The following is a 14,664-nucleotide window of genomic DNA, read 5'->3' as shown; positions in this document are numbered from 1 at the left end:
ATTTCATTTTATTGCAATTGTTGTAGCAACCAAAAAAACATAATTCTGGCGTTTCGATTTTTTTCTCACTGCACCGTTTACCGATTGGATTTATTCTTTTTTATATATTGATATATATTGATAGATTGGGCGATTCTGAATGCGGCGATACCAAATACGTGTATTTTTTTTATTGTTTTATTTTGGGGCAAGAGGGGGGGTGATGTGAACTTTTATATTTTTATTTTTTTTAAACTTTTTTTTTTTACTTGCTTCAAAAGCAGGTCAGAGGGTTTCTGGGCATCGTGGTCTACTACCGCCAGTTTATTCCTACCTTCGCCACTCCTCTGATGGACCTCCTTAAAGGGATGAAGGTGGCTATGGCCAAGTGGTCTCCAGAAGCTGAGATGGCCTTCCAGTACCTGAAGCTAGCCCTGTGTAAATAACCAGTGTTGGTGGCTCCCGACTTCTCCAAGCAGTTTGTAGTCCAGACAGACTCATCAGATGCCGGCCTGGATTCTGTCTTGTCACAGGAGGTGAACGAGGAAGAGCACTCCATAATATATCTATGTTGGAAGCTGTCTTCCTGCGAGAATAACTACTCTATCGTGGAGAAGGAGTGTTTGGCCAGCCGTTGGACACTCTAAGGTGCTACCTCTTAGGCAGGAAGTTCAGACTAGTGTGAAACCACGACCACTGAGGTGACTATGGAAAAAGAAGGGGAACAATGCCCGAGCGACCAGTTGTTTCCTAGCACTTCAAGATTTTAGATTCCATGTAGAGCATAGGCCTGGAAATCTACATGGCAATGCTAAGTCTCTGTGGGTCCCCTGTTTGATGGTGAAAGGTGCCAAGTCCCCTGGGAGGGCTCATGTAAGATGGCCACCGGACAGGTCCTTGAGGGGAGATATGTGTCTTCAAGGTTGGTAACCTCTTTGATGTAAGCCGGAAAAGCAAGCTAAAGCAAAAATAGTTCTGAGAGAGTTAATAGGGCATATCAGGGTCGGGTTTACGAGCAGTCAGAGAGATGGGTGGAACATATCCCCACCCTGGGTCTTGTTACTGCAGATATAAATCAGACCAGTTGTTTCTTATTCAGTGTCTGTGAGCGGAGGTGTACAGACCTCCAGTGTTGTTTGTCTTTGCTAAGGACTAAAGAGCTGGAAAGTAACCCGACCGGGCGTAACCGCACTACTGTATGGACTATTTACTTTATGTTTTCACTTTGTGCTAGAAAAGGCTGTTTTGTTTTGTTATCCTGAGCGTTTTATGGATTTTAATAAACCAGCCTGGACGTTTTACTGAAACAACTTCTCAAGCCTACCTGAAAACGCCAGTGTGAGTAGAAATTATACCGTGTGTAAATATCAGATGCCATACAGATGGTCAATGCGCCATCCGTGTTTTTTTTCTCTCACCCATAGACTTTCATTGGCGAGTCTCGTCCAATATACGTGGCCACTTGCAGCATGCTGCAATTTTTTTCTCATGCCGAATACAGCTGAGAAAAAAATTGCAGATCTGCACTGCCTCATTAAATAACAATGGTCCGAGTGCAATCCAATTTTTATCAGATTGCACTCGTCCGTTTTATACTCAAGTGTCAGTGAGCCCTTATTGTGAAAATAATTAATTGCCCCCTTAACTATTAACAAGTTAACCTAAAGTGGCTCTGTCAGCAGAGAATGACTGTTCAAACTAAGTCCAGCTGCTTGGTTCTGTAATGAAGCACCAATTATTGAAATGCACCTTCAAACCTGCTTGTTTTCCCCTCACTATCCACACCCAGCCATGTTACTTGCCAGATCTGGTGAATCCAATCATCACTTAAATAGAACTTGTTTGGCAATGTGAAGAAACTATGACATTGATTCAATAAGTCTGATGTTGTACATGCCAATCTTAATGAAGGCATGTGGTGGAGTAAGAGGTGCCTTATTCATCATGAGATGCACACCACTTAATGAGTCAGATGCATTTTCCAATTGGCATGTGGAGCGCCCCCAGACACAGGGCCGCGGGTTACTCGGTACCGGTCCTCTCTGTCTCGGTGCTGAGGTTGCCACGGTGGCTGGACCCGGTCCGTGTCCCTGCTAAGGGGCGTCCAATAAAAGGGGTGATGGTAGTTTGTCAATGGTGCGTGATGCCACCTGTGGTGTTCGGTCAGGGTGACCGACGCTGCTTAGGGGTCCGCTGGGGTGATGGAATGGCAGCTGGATGGTATACCTTCCCACAGGTGAAGTGTGTCCAAGGGCTTCCCAGTAGTGTAGGTGGCGATGGTGTGAGGCGCAGTTAATAACGAGGACACAGGGTTGCAGTCTCTTTACCTCTTTACTGGTGACTTCAGTCCTCAATCCAGAGCACTGTTAACAGGGCTGTCTGAGACCGGCCGGTCCGAAGGCACATCCAGAGTTCCCTTTGCAGGTGGAGATCAGTGCCTACCACTAGCTCCTGTGTGTTGTAGTCCTTCCCTGCTGAGCATTCGGGATAGTCCTCACAACTCTCGTGTTCGTTCTTTCTCTCTCTCTCTCCGTCCCCCAAGTTTATCTGGATAGGACGCACCCGTTTGACGGGAAAGCTCGGAGCTATTCTGGGACCCTAGAGATGCCCCTCTCCACGCTTGCCCCCTATGTCTTCTTAGGTGATGTAAGGTAGACAGCCAACCTATAATTAACTGTCCTGCGGTATTTGAAGTAATGCTTGAAGTCAGTTACTCCCTCGGTGTTCCGGTCACCGGCTACGCGCCTCAGTAGGATGTTGCCGTTCTCGGGGCACGACTCCTACTGGCTCTCCTTTGTGCTTTGATCTCATTTCTCACTTTTCCACAATATCCTTCTCTTCGTGTCCTTCCTTGGGATACCGCCGCAAGGTAGTGCAGGCGCGGTTCCATCACTCTCTATCCCTTTTGCTAGGCCCCTGTCAGGAACCCATCCCTGACAGGTCCTCCCTGGAGCTCTCCCAGGCTGTGTTCTGCCTAACTTCCTATCCAACCCCCAGTTTTACCAGTGTGAGGAGTGGCCTAGTACATAATGCCTTTTGCTCCCCCTGGTGGCCGGAGTGTGAAGTGTAATGTGTGCTTGTGATACCTGGTCAGGTGAATTCCTTTAGTGCAATCAGACATAACATCACTCCCCTTAGCGGTAGAGCGACATTACTGCAACGACCAGGACTCTGGGGCGCTGCACATGCTCCTATGCCAGAAATCTAACTTCAGCCTGAGACTGGAGTAAGATTTTTGGTGTAAAATACTCATGAATTAGATGGGTGGACCTTGCCATGCCCCAGTCTCGCTTACCTATATTGCACCCATTTTGGGCCGGACTAAACTACCACAAAACTGTCAAAAGTCGCATCATTTTTGAAAAAAAAAAATGAACACATTACAAAGTGTTTTACACCAGAACGTAGACACTTTGAGGTATTGGACCCATTCTCAAAAAAGCATACAATGCTAAGTTTTAAAGAGATTCAAATATAGATCCCAAATTATTGAAATCTATGAGTCTGGGAAGGGTTACAAAGTCATTGCTAAGTCTTTGAAAGTAAAAGCTGTTCTCCACAAGTGTAGAAATCCCAGGAATGACTGCTGTATCGAAATTTCAACAAGAGTACATCAACACTAGTGATGAGCGAATATACTCGTTACTCGAGATTTCCCGAGCACGCTCGGGTGACCTCCGAGTATTTTTTAGTGCTCGGAGATTTAGTTTTCATCACCTCAGCTGAATGATTTACATCTCTTTGCTAGCATAAGTACATGTGGGGATTCCCTAGCAACCAGGCAACCCCCACATGTACTTATGCTGGCTAACAGATGTAAATCATTCAGCTGCGGCAATGAAAACTAAATCTCCAAGCACTAAAAAATACTCGGAGGTCACCAGAGCGTGCTCGAGAAATCTTGAGTAACGAGTATATTCGCTCATCACTAATCAACACTCATCTAAGACGTCACAAAAGTACCAAGATGAAAGCTTTTACTTGCTTTAGGGTCAAATTTACACAATTACTTTTTAAGGGAAACTCTGGGTAAAAATCGCAAATGTAAAAAAAATTGCATGGGGCAGCAAACCACCTTTTCACAATTAAAGCACAAAGGCTCGCATTTGCCAAAAGACATCTAGGTTACCTCTAGACTTTTGGGATAATATTTTGTGGACTGAATCAAAGGTGCAACTTTTTGGACAATATGGGTCTTGATACATCTTGCAGAAACAAAACACTGCATTTTACGATAAAGACCCAAACCACACTAGCCCAACCATCTTTTCTAGTGGCCAAGTCAAAATTCTGACTTCAATCCCATTGAGATTTTGTGACAGAACCTTTGAAAGGACCTTTCAAAAAAATTTTCATGTTGAACTGGACACACCTTAGGCTAGGTTCCCACTGCGTTAATGGGACCGCGCTAACGGACAGCGTTGCACGGCGAAATTAACGCCGTGCAACGTGTCCGTTAGGGCGCCCATTAACAGCAATGAGGACGCGCATCACTAGTGCGTGCCATTTTCGGCACGCGCTAGCGATGTGCCGGTGTTTTGTGGCGCGCCGCGGACGCTGCTTGCAGCGTTCGAGGCGCGCCCGTGGTCCGTTCCCCGCTCTCGCAGATCAAAGATCTGCGAGAGCGGGAACGTTTAACGCGACCCCTTTACAACACATTGTGTTAGCGTAATCCGCTAGCGCTAGGCGCTAGACGGATTGCACTAACGCAATCTGAACCTAGCCTTAGGCTGCAGAGCAGAATTATATTTGTTTTGTTATTTCACCTCTTTTGTGGCGATAATAACAATAAAATATTTTTCAGCTAATTATTTAACTTTAATTAAGTCCAAGTGGGTATTTACTAGATAGATTTCACTTGTGGCGCGTACTTGTGCCTCCGGTATGATGCTGACCAATCATAAACAAGTAGCAACATAGAAGTGCAGAAGGCCCTAGATGATGTCATCAGGGTCATATTACCTGAGTCCACAGATCCTGCCAGTCAGAGTGTGCAACCTAAATAAGTTTTAAATATATAATACACAGTACAGAAGTATGGCACTACTGACTCCAGTATCAATTCAAATCCTTTAACCCTGTTTGGTCGACCTGAGCATAAAGATAAAATAATATTCAGTACAAAATACACATCCATACAAATAAAAGTGATCCGACTTCTTGTGCTTAGTTGCTGCAAATGTTTTATTAGCTGGTTAAGCAGACATGGCACTTGTACAATACATTACTACAATGCTAAAAGGGTTGTCCCATTCAAACAGGAAGGAATATATAGCACCAAAGTCGCTTTACAGCCATCTCATCTTTAAGCATTTCCTGTTTTTGGGAAGCAGCCGGAGCCCAAAACCAACTTGTGAACTTACATGTATGTGGTCAAAGTTTACGGAAGGGCTACACCTGTCACATTTATTAGGTTCATGGGGACAAATATTCATCTTTCTTAAAGCAGACACTATGTATTCTAATATGTTCAGTATTTGAGTTCATTGTACACAAATGTATGAAATATTTGAGTCACTCCTATTCTTGGCCTGAAGTTCTCGGGAGATGAAAAATTGAATGGGAAAATACATCATATATATATTTGTAGTCTGAGAAATCATTAGACTAGAAAATACATAACACAGTCTGGGACATAGGCACTTAAGAGATGTTTTACACTGACAGAAATGATTACTGATAACACATGAATTCAACACATGACATTCAAAATTAAAAAAGGTCACTCGTAGTATAGCACAGGCGGCTCCATGTTCTTTAGGTGTGTGATGTTGAGGGGTGTTACGTGGGCACCAGGCTTTCTAGATCTTTAAATGTCATTTTACTTCTCCCCTTCAGAAGACTGTTCCTTCCTGGACTCGGTCACAACTTGCTGTTAACAAATCGACAAAATGATTGTTATCTACAATATATGGCCCATTAAATGGGTGCACGGGGAAAAAAGGAATTATCACATGATCTGTAAGTGACCAGGCTGCCCTTACCTCTGTAAAGAGATTGTGCCACTTACTAGGGTATGTAGATATAGCCTCATTTTATTTATGAGGCAGAGTGGAGAGCTGTTACAAAAAGCAACTAATGGTCTTGTAGACTTGACGCAACTATTTATTATGTATGTGGTCATCCATTCATTTGAATGTTTGACATGTCATACTGCATTTTTTGTCCTAGTGGACACCAGGTTCCCTGGAGAGAAAAGTAGACTCCTGGGAGTTAAAGAAACCAGAATCGCAGTGACCAGTTGATTATTAAACTTCTCCGTCCTAAATGAGGTCATATCCATTTGATTAATGTTGACCAGATTTAATGATTTTGGTGAGATTGTCGACCATTTAATGTATATTACGGTATTCCGTCTTTCCACTGACATTGAACTTCAATCGAAAGAAGACTCAAATTTGTTGGATTTCAATAATCCCAATATATTGTTTTTAAGGCAGGTTTCACACGTCCGCTCTCAGATCGCAATATCCAATCTGACTCCTGGCTTTCTTGACCTGGGATAAATGCATCATACGCATATATATTACAGTTAGCTCAGGTCAGGAGAGCCAGCGGTTGGGCCAGATATTGCAAATCGAGCATAATCCGTGTTTCATAGAAATGCAAATTCGGCCAATGGAAGATAAGCCATTGGAAGGAGTGTCTATAAGTGGATCACTGCCAATAACTGTGATACAATGGATTTCCTTTATAAAAATATTTTTGATAGGAAGTAACTAATTCTATCAATAGGCAAGAAAAACATTACTGCTTTTTGTCATCTAAATTAGGCAAGATTCTGAAATGATAATCCTAATAAATGCATTATATATGCATCGACATATAGTCATTACAGCTTACCTCTCCATCTCGAGTCTCAATAGTTTTAATCACAACAGTTTTCCTGGTGTGAACTTCAGAGCTGTGATCTAATTCAGGAGCTGCTGAGAGATTAGAAAAAATGCATGCTGCATTTCAGGTCTAATATGGTGAGAAGCAGGAGAAGGTGACCATACTTAACCCCTCGTGACATTCGCCGTACATGTATGACAGGGCCGAACCGCTGTACATGTACGGCGTGACAATCGCGTGAGTTCACTCTGAGCGACGGCGCGATCAACAGCAGGTGTCGGCAGTATATGAGAGCTGACACCCTGCAACAATGCCCACAATCGGTGCTATCGCCGATCGCAGGAGTTTAACCAATCTGATGCCACTGTAGCATAGCAGGAACTCCCTCTTTGCTCCTATTGGCACAACGCAATTGCGATCGCGTTGTGCCGATGGTCACCATGGTGACTCCAAGCCGAAAGATGGCCACGGGGTCACCCAGGGACGGTGGCCTGTAAGCTCCTGCTCAGATCATGAGCTGCCACACCTCCTCCCTGCCTGTGAGACATTGAGTTACCGTAATACCCTGCAATGCAAAATTATGAGTATTAGATCAACGATCAGGGCAAGTAAAGTTGAGGTTCCATCCTGGTTGCAAGGTAAAAAAAAGTAAAGCAAAAGATTTTAAAAATTGTAAAAATATTTTTTTCTAAATCACAAAATAAAATAAATTGAAAAAAGCATTAATCTAAAAAATACATATATTTATGTAAAAACAAAAATAAATAAATAGAGTACACATATTTGGTATCGCCGAGTCCAGAACGATCTGACCTCTTAGACTGTCCCACTAGTTAACCCTTTCAATGAACACCATAAAAAAAATTAAAAAAACGTGGTAAAAAACTGGTGTTTTTTTTCATACCACTGAACAAAAAGTGGAATAAAACACGAACAAAATGTTGAATGTAAATAAAAAAGGTATAGCTGAAGACGTCATCTTGTCCAACAAACAACAAGCTGCCATACAGCTCCATCAGCAGAAAAGTAAAAATGTTACAGCTCTCAGAATAAAGCAATGCAAAAACAATAATTTTTCTCAATAAAATATTTTTTATTACATAAATGTGGTATCGCTGTAAATGTACTGACCTGAAAAATAAAGTTGCCCTATCACTTTTACCACATGATGGACGGCATAAAAAAAAAAAAAAAACATTTCCTAAGTTTCTGGTTTTTATTCATTCTGCCTCCCAAAAAATCGGAATATAAAGCAATCTAAAAACGTTGTGTGACTGAAAATGGTTCCAATAAAAATGTCAACTTGTCTTTCAAAAAAAACAAGCCCTCACATGACTTTGTTGGCAGAAATATAGAAAAATTACAGATCTTAAAATATGGTGATGCAAAAAGATTGTTTTGCAAAAAAAGGCTCTTTTAGTGTGTGACAGCATTCAAACACAAGAAACAGTATGTAGTAAATCTGGTATCACTATAATCACACTGACCGAAGAATAAAGTTGTCTAATCACTTATGCTGCACGAAGAATGGCATAAAAAATAATAAAACCAATTCTTCACTTGCTGTTGATTTTTTCATTCTGTCTCCCAAAAATCGCAGTAAGGCTCGGCTCACATTTATCCTTCACTCTACGCTGAGCACTTACATCGGGTTTTCCATATAAATCTCTGTAGTACGTGATTCAGAAATAACTCGCAACAGAAAATTTCTTATGATGAAACAGATAGGGATACTGTGGACTTCGTCTGGCCTATGACCTGGATGTGGCCGTCTTTTTAAGCATGCATAAAAACAAGGTTGACCAGTTTTGTGCACCTCTGAAAAGAAGGACACAGCTGAACAGAGGCCAGACTCAGTCCTGAGTTACTTTGCTGCCTAATTATAGTAAATGGATCCCTCTGGGGGTTCATCTGAATCACATCATTGGGAGATACTGATGGAATCCCCAATGTATGTAAGAGCTCAGCATAGAGCGCCGGATAAATGTAATCCCAAATGTTATGTAAAATGTTCTCAAGAAAAGCTTCAACTCAATCCACAAAAATAGCAAGTTAAGTCCTTAATCTGTCAATAGAAATATAGGGGGCTTACACGTTACTGATAGCACAAAGACTCTGGCTCAAAGCGCTAAGGCTCCTCGCCTCCAAAATAAATCAAGTGAATTCTGCATTCCCAATCCAAATGCCCGTTTCCTTCTGAGCCCCACAGTGTGCCTAAATTGCAGTTAGCATCCATGTTTGACATTTCTGTAGCGATGAGAGCCCACTAAATTTACGGGGTCAGTGTCTACAGAAGCACAAGCTGGGTACAATGTACTAGGTATTACAAGGTACGGGCACTAAAATGTATGACTACTCTAATGTACAGGCACTACACTGTACTGGGCACTACAGTGGCAGATTTGCAATTTTCACTCAGCAACATTCACTACTGCTTGTTTCTGGCAAACACCTATGGAGAAAAAATCGTTACTACTTCTGTAGATAAATTCCCAAAGGTGTGTAATTTCCAAAATGGAAACTTGAGGGGTGATTCTACTCTAGCATTTAGAGGCTCTGTATTTGGAGTATGCAAACTATTTTACAATAATTTGTTCTCGAAAAGTCAAATAGCGCTTTTTCCATTTCGAGTCTTGCCATGTGGCTAAGTCATACTGTACAGCCACATTTTCGATATTGCCATGTTCAACAGAAATTATATTACAAATTTTGGTGCCATTTTTTCCTATTGTGACAATATAAAATCTGGTGTTAAAACTATTTTTTGGCTGTAAAAATGTAATTGTTTTTTTCTTCACAGCCCAATGGTCTAAAAATCTGTGATACACCCGTGGTGTACTTGTGATCACTGTACCCCTAGATGAAATCACGGAGAGGTGTAGTTTGTAAAATGAGGTCACTTATGGGAGGTTCTGCTTTTCTGGCACGTCTGGGGCTATGCCAATGTGGCATGGCACCCGCAAACCATTCCAGCAAAATGTGCACTGAAATATGGCCCTCCTTCCGTTGTGAGCTTTGCACTGTGCCTTAAGGGCATGTGCACACGTAGGAAAAGAGGTGCAGAATTTTCTGCACAAAATCCGCACCTCCTGGCAGAAACCGCAGCTGCGGATTTGCCGTGGTTTTTATGCGGATTTTGTGCGGATTTTCAGCGGTTTTGGGCCACTGCGGAATTTTAACATGGAGGGGTGCAGAACCGCTGCAGATTCGTACAAAAGTAGTGACATGCACTTCTTTGAAATCCGCAGCAATTCCGCACAGCTTTTTTTTTTCCCCATAGAACAACATTATACTGTACATAACAGTGCGGATCTGCAACGTTTCTGCGCGGAAAAATCGGCTGCGGATCCGCAGCAAATCCGCATCGTGTGCACATAGCCTAAAAGTAGTTTTCGACCACATGAGGTATGGGCATACTCAGGAGAAAATGGACCATGAAATATGTTATGCAATTTCTCCTAATATCCCTTTTGAAAATTGAAAGCCTTGGGCCAAAGTAACATTTTAGTGGAAAAAATTATAATTTTCCATTGACTCAGCCCAATGTTATACAAATCTGTGAGCCACTTAAGAGTTAAAAATGCTCTGTACACCACTAAATGAATTCCTCAAGAGGTGTAGTTTCTTTCCAAAATTGGGTCACTTGTGAGGGTTTCTGCTGTTTTGGCATGTCAAGGGGTCTTCAAATGTGACATGGCATCCACAATCTTTCCCAGCCAAAATTGCGCTCCAGAATTCAATTGGCCTTGAATTCCCTTCTGAGCCCTGTCGTGTACTCAAACAGTAATTTTCCACCACATATGGGGTATAGGTACACTGAGGAGCAATTGCACAACAAATTTTAGGGTCCATTTCCTGTTATCCTTGTGAAAATGAAATATTTGGGGATTAAGCAATATTTTTGTGGGAAACATGTATTTTTTTCATTTTCACAGCTCAACATTATAAGATTTTGTGAAGCACCTGTGGGTTCAAGGTGCTCACCACACATCTAGATAAATTACTTTAGGGGTGTTGTTTCATCACTTGTTGGGAGTTGCCACTGTTTAGGCACATCAGGGGGTCTGCAAATGCGATGTGGTGTCTGCTATCTATTCTAGGCAATTTTGTGCTCCAAAAGTCAAATGGCGCTACTTTCCTCCAGAGCCATGGCGTGCAGCAAAACCGTAATTTTCCTCCACATATGGGTATCGGCGTATTCTGAAAAATCTGCACAACAAATTATATGGCCCATTTTCTCCTACTACTCTTGTAAAAATGAACATTTTTGTTGGAAAAATTTAAATGTTATTTTTTTTTCTTCCACATTGTTTTAATTGCTGTGAACCACATGAAGGGTTAATAAACTTCTTGAATGTGGTTTTGAGCACTTTGAGTGGTGCATTTTTTAAAATGGTGTCACTTTTGGGTATTTTCTGTGATATAATCCCCTCAAATTCACTTCAAACGTGACGTGGTCCCTAAAAAGAACAGTTTTGTAAATTTGGATGGAAAAATTAGAAATTGCTGACAAATTTTTAACCCTTCTAACTTCCTAACAAAACAAAATTATGTTTAAAAAATTATGCTGATGTGAAGACTTGTGGGAATGTTATAAATTATGTTGTACATCATGACTAACTGGTTTAAGGTTATAAAAATTTAAAGTTTGAAAATTGCAAAATTTTCAACCAAATTCCGATATTTTCACAAATACAAAAATTTCGACCTAAATTTACCACTAACATAAAGTACAATATGTCTCGGAAAAAACATTCTCGGATTCACTGGGATACGTTAAAGCTTTTTATAGTTAAAGTGACACTGGTCAGAATTGTAAACTTTGGCCTAGTCAGGAAGGTGAAAACCGCCTTCAGGGTGAAGGGGTTAAAGGGGTTTTCCCACGAGCACATATTAAGTACATATTAATCAATAGATCTTAGAATAAAAATAGGTTCCGTAATTGGATGTGTTAAAAAATGTTCCATTGCCCAAATAATCTTATACATGTGCTCCTGCTGTGTACTGTGTAAAAGCTGTGTCTGACTGTACAGAAACATAGTTGGATATATCACAGCTCCTGGGAAAGTGAGGAAGCAAAAGAGAATATGTACCGTATTTTCCGGTGTATAAGACGACTTTTTGACCCCTAAAAATTGTCGCAAAAGTCGGGGGTCATCTTATACGCCGGGTACGGCGTGTGCAGGGAGCGATCCTGCATTTCGGCGTGTGGTTCCCAGGGTCTGGAGGAGAGGAGACTCTCCTTTAGGCCCTGGGATCCATATTCATGTAAAAAATAAAGAATAAAAATAAAAAACATGGATATACTCACCCTCGGACGGGCCCTGGCTCATAGTGCTGCTAGCGTCTGCCTCTGTTCCTTAGAATGCGGTGAGTGAAGGACCTTCGATGACGTCGCGGTCACATGAGCGGTCAGGTGTTACAGCATAGTGGAGGGGATTTCCTGAAATCCCATCTCCACTATGCGTTAAAAGACACAGAACGCAGCATGTCTGTTTACATCGCCGTACCGTAAATTTCCCATAGACTATCATGAGATTAGATAAAACCGCATTTAATGATTAGTCACATGCATAGTAACTGCGTAAACGCAGCTTACTACTCATGTCTACAAATTTAAATAATCTCTTACCTATCACACCGCCGGAAGTCCGCGTCCACTGCAGTTCTTGCGATAACTTAGCTTACCGCGAGAACTACCGTGCACGTGACCGGGGTTTATCTCCAGTCACTAGGCTAGTTCTCACAATCAGCTGATCACCTGATTGTGAGAACAATGCTGTGTAGGTGATCACTGGAGAGTTATCTCCGGCAGTCATCTACAAGCTCTGCTATGTCTGGATGTCAGGCATCCAGATGTAGCAGTGCTGGACTCGTCGTGGGACACTCGTTATTAAATGGACTGCATTGGAACAGGGAGTATACTGTTGGTTTATTACTTTTTATTTTTTTCCAGGAGAACGATGGCGTCGCAGGAATGAGCGTACAATAAAGATGGCAAAACTGTGTGGTGTTTTATTTCATTAAAATACTTTATTCTGCATGTATGTGTGTTTTATTAACCCTTTACCAACTATAGGATTACATAGTAACATAGTAACATAGTTAGTAAGGCCGAAAAAAGACATTTGTCCATCCAGTTCAGCCTATATTCCATCATAATAAATCCCCAGATCTACGTCCTTCTACAGAACCTAATAATTGTATGATACAATATTGTTCTGCTCCAGGAAGACATCCAGGCCTCTCTTGAACCCCTTGACTGAGTTCGCCATCACCACCTCCTCAGGCAAGCAATTCCAGATTCTCACTGCCCTAACAGTAAAGAATCCTCTTCTATGTTGGTGGAAAAACCTTCTCTCCTCCAGACGCAAAGAATGCCCCCGTCACCTTCCTTGGTATAAACAGATCCTCAGCGAGATATTTGTATTGTCCCCTTATATACTTATACATGGTTATTAGATCGCCCCTCAGTCGTCTTTTTTCTAGACTAAATAATCCTAATTTCGCTAATCTATCTGGGTATTGTAGTTCTCCCATCCCCTTTATTAATTTTGTTGCCCTCCTTTGTACTCTCTCTAGTTCCATTATATCCTTCATGAGCACCGGTGCCCAAAACTGGACACAGTACTCCATGTGCGGTCTAACTAGGGATTTGTACAGAGGCAGTATAATGCTCTCATCATGTGTATCCAGACCTCTTTTAATGCACCCCATGATCCTGTTTGCCTTGGCAGCTGCTGCCTGGCACTGGCTGCTCCAGGTAAGTTTATCATTAACTAGGATCCCCAAGTCCTTCTCCCTGTCAGATTTACCCAGTGGTTTCCCATTCAGTGTGTAATGGTGATATTGATTCCTTCTTCCCATGTGTATAACCTTACATTTATCATTGTTAAACCTCATCTGCCACCTTTCAGCCCAAGTTTCCAACTTATCCAGATCCATCTGTAGCAGAATACTATCTTCTCTTGTATTAACTGCTTTACATAGTTTTGTATCATCTGCAAATATCGATATTTTACTGTGTAAACCTTCTACCAGATCATTAATGAATATGTTGAAGAGAACAGGTTCCAATACTGACCCCTGCGGTACCCCACTGGTCACAGCGACCCAGTTAGAGACTATACCATTTATAACCACCCTCTGCTTTCTATCACTAAGCCAGTTACTAACCCATTTACACACATTTTCCCCCAGACCAAGCATTCTCATTTTGTGTACCAACCTCTTGTGCGGCACGGTATCAAACGCTTTGGAAAAATCGAGATATACCACGTCCAATGACTCACCGTGGTCCAGCCTATAGCTTACCTCTTCATAAAAACTGATTAGATTGGTTTGACAGGAGCGATTTCTCATAAACCCATGCTGATATGGAGTTAAACAGTTATTCTCATTGAGATAATCCAGAATAACATCCCTCAGAAACCCTTCAAATATTTTACCAACAATAGAGGTTAGACTTACTGGCCTATAATTTCCAGGTTCACTTTTAGAGCCCTTTTTGAATATTGGCACCACATTTGCTATGCGCCAGTCCTGCGGAACAGATCCTGTCGCTATAGAGTCCCTAAAAATAAGAAATAATGGTTTATCTATTACATTACTTAGTTCTCTTAGTACTCGTGGGTGTATGCCATCCGGACCCGGAGATTTATCTATTTTAATCTTATTTAGCCGATTTCGCACCTCTTCTTGGGTTAGATTGGTGACCCTTAATATAGGGTTTTCATTGTTTCTTGGGATTTCACCTAGCATTTCATTTTCCACCGTGAATACCGTATAGAAGAAGGTGTTTAATATGTTAGCTTTTTCCTCGTCATCTACAACCATTCTTTCCTCACTATT

General features: G+C 41.7%; 1 protein-coding gene across 2 annotated transcripts in view; it reads right to left on the bottom strand.

The window, feature by feature from the left end:
• Positions 1-5,145: 5,145 nt before the first annotated feature.
• Positions 5,146-14,664, bottom strand: part of PRPH (peripherin) — a 33,752-nt gene continuing 24,233 nt past the window's right edge. The window contains exons 8-9 of one of the 2 annotated variants that reach the window (XM_069758356.1): positions 6,823-6,905; positions 5,146-5,851 (exon numbers count right to left, since the gene is read on the bottom strand). In XM_069758356.1, the coding sequence (XP_069614457.1) occupies positions 5,801-5,851; positions 6,823-6,905 (134 nt within the window). In that variant the 3' untranslated portion in view covers positions 5,146-5,800. The remainder of the gene's footprint in view (positions 5,852-6,822; positions 6,906-14,664) is intronic. The other variant, XM_069758358.1, reaches the window with a different exon arrangement.

Source organism: Ranitomeya imitator, chromosome 3 (assembly GCF_032444005.1).
Source record: "Ranitomeya imitator isolate aRanImi1 chromosome 3, aRanImi1.pri, whole genome shotgun sequence".
NCBI classification, from domain to species: Eukaryota; Metazoa; Chordata; class Amphibia; order Anura; family Dendrobatidae; genus Ranitomeya; species Ranitomeya imitator.
Note: the sequence above shows the minus strand (reverse complement) of the source record. Positions and strands in the feature narration are given on the sequence as shown.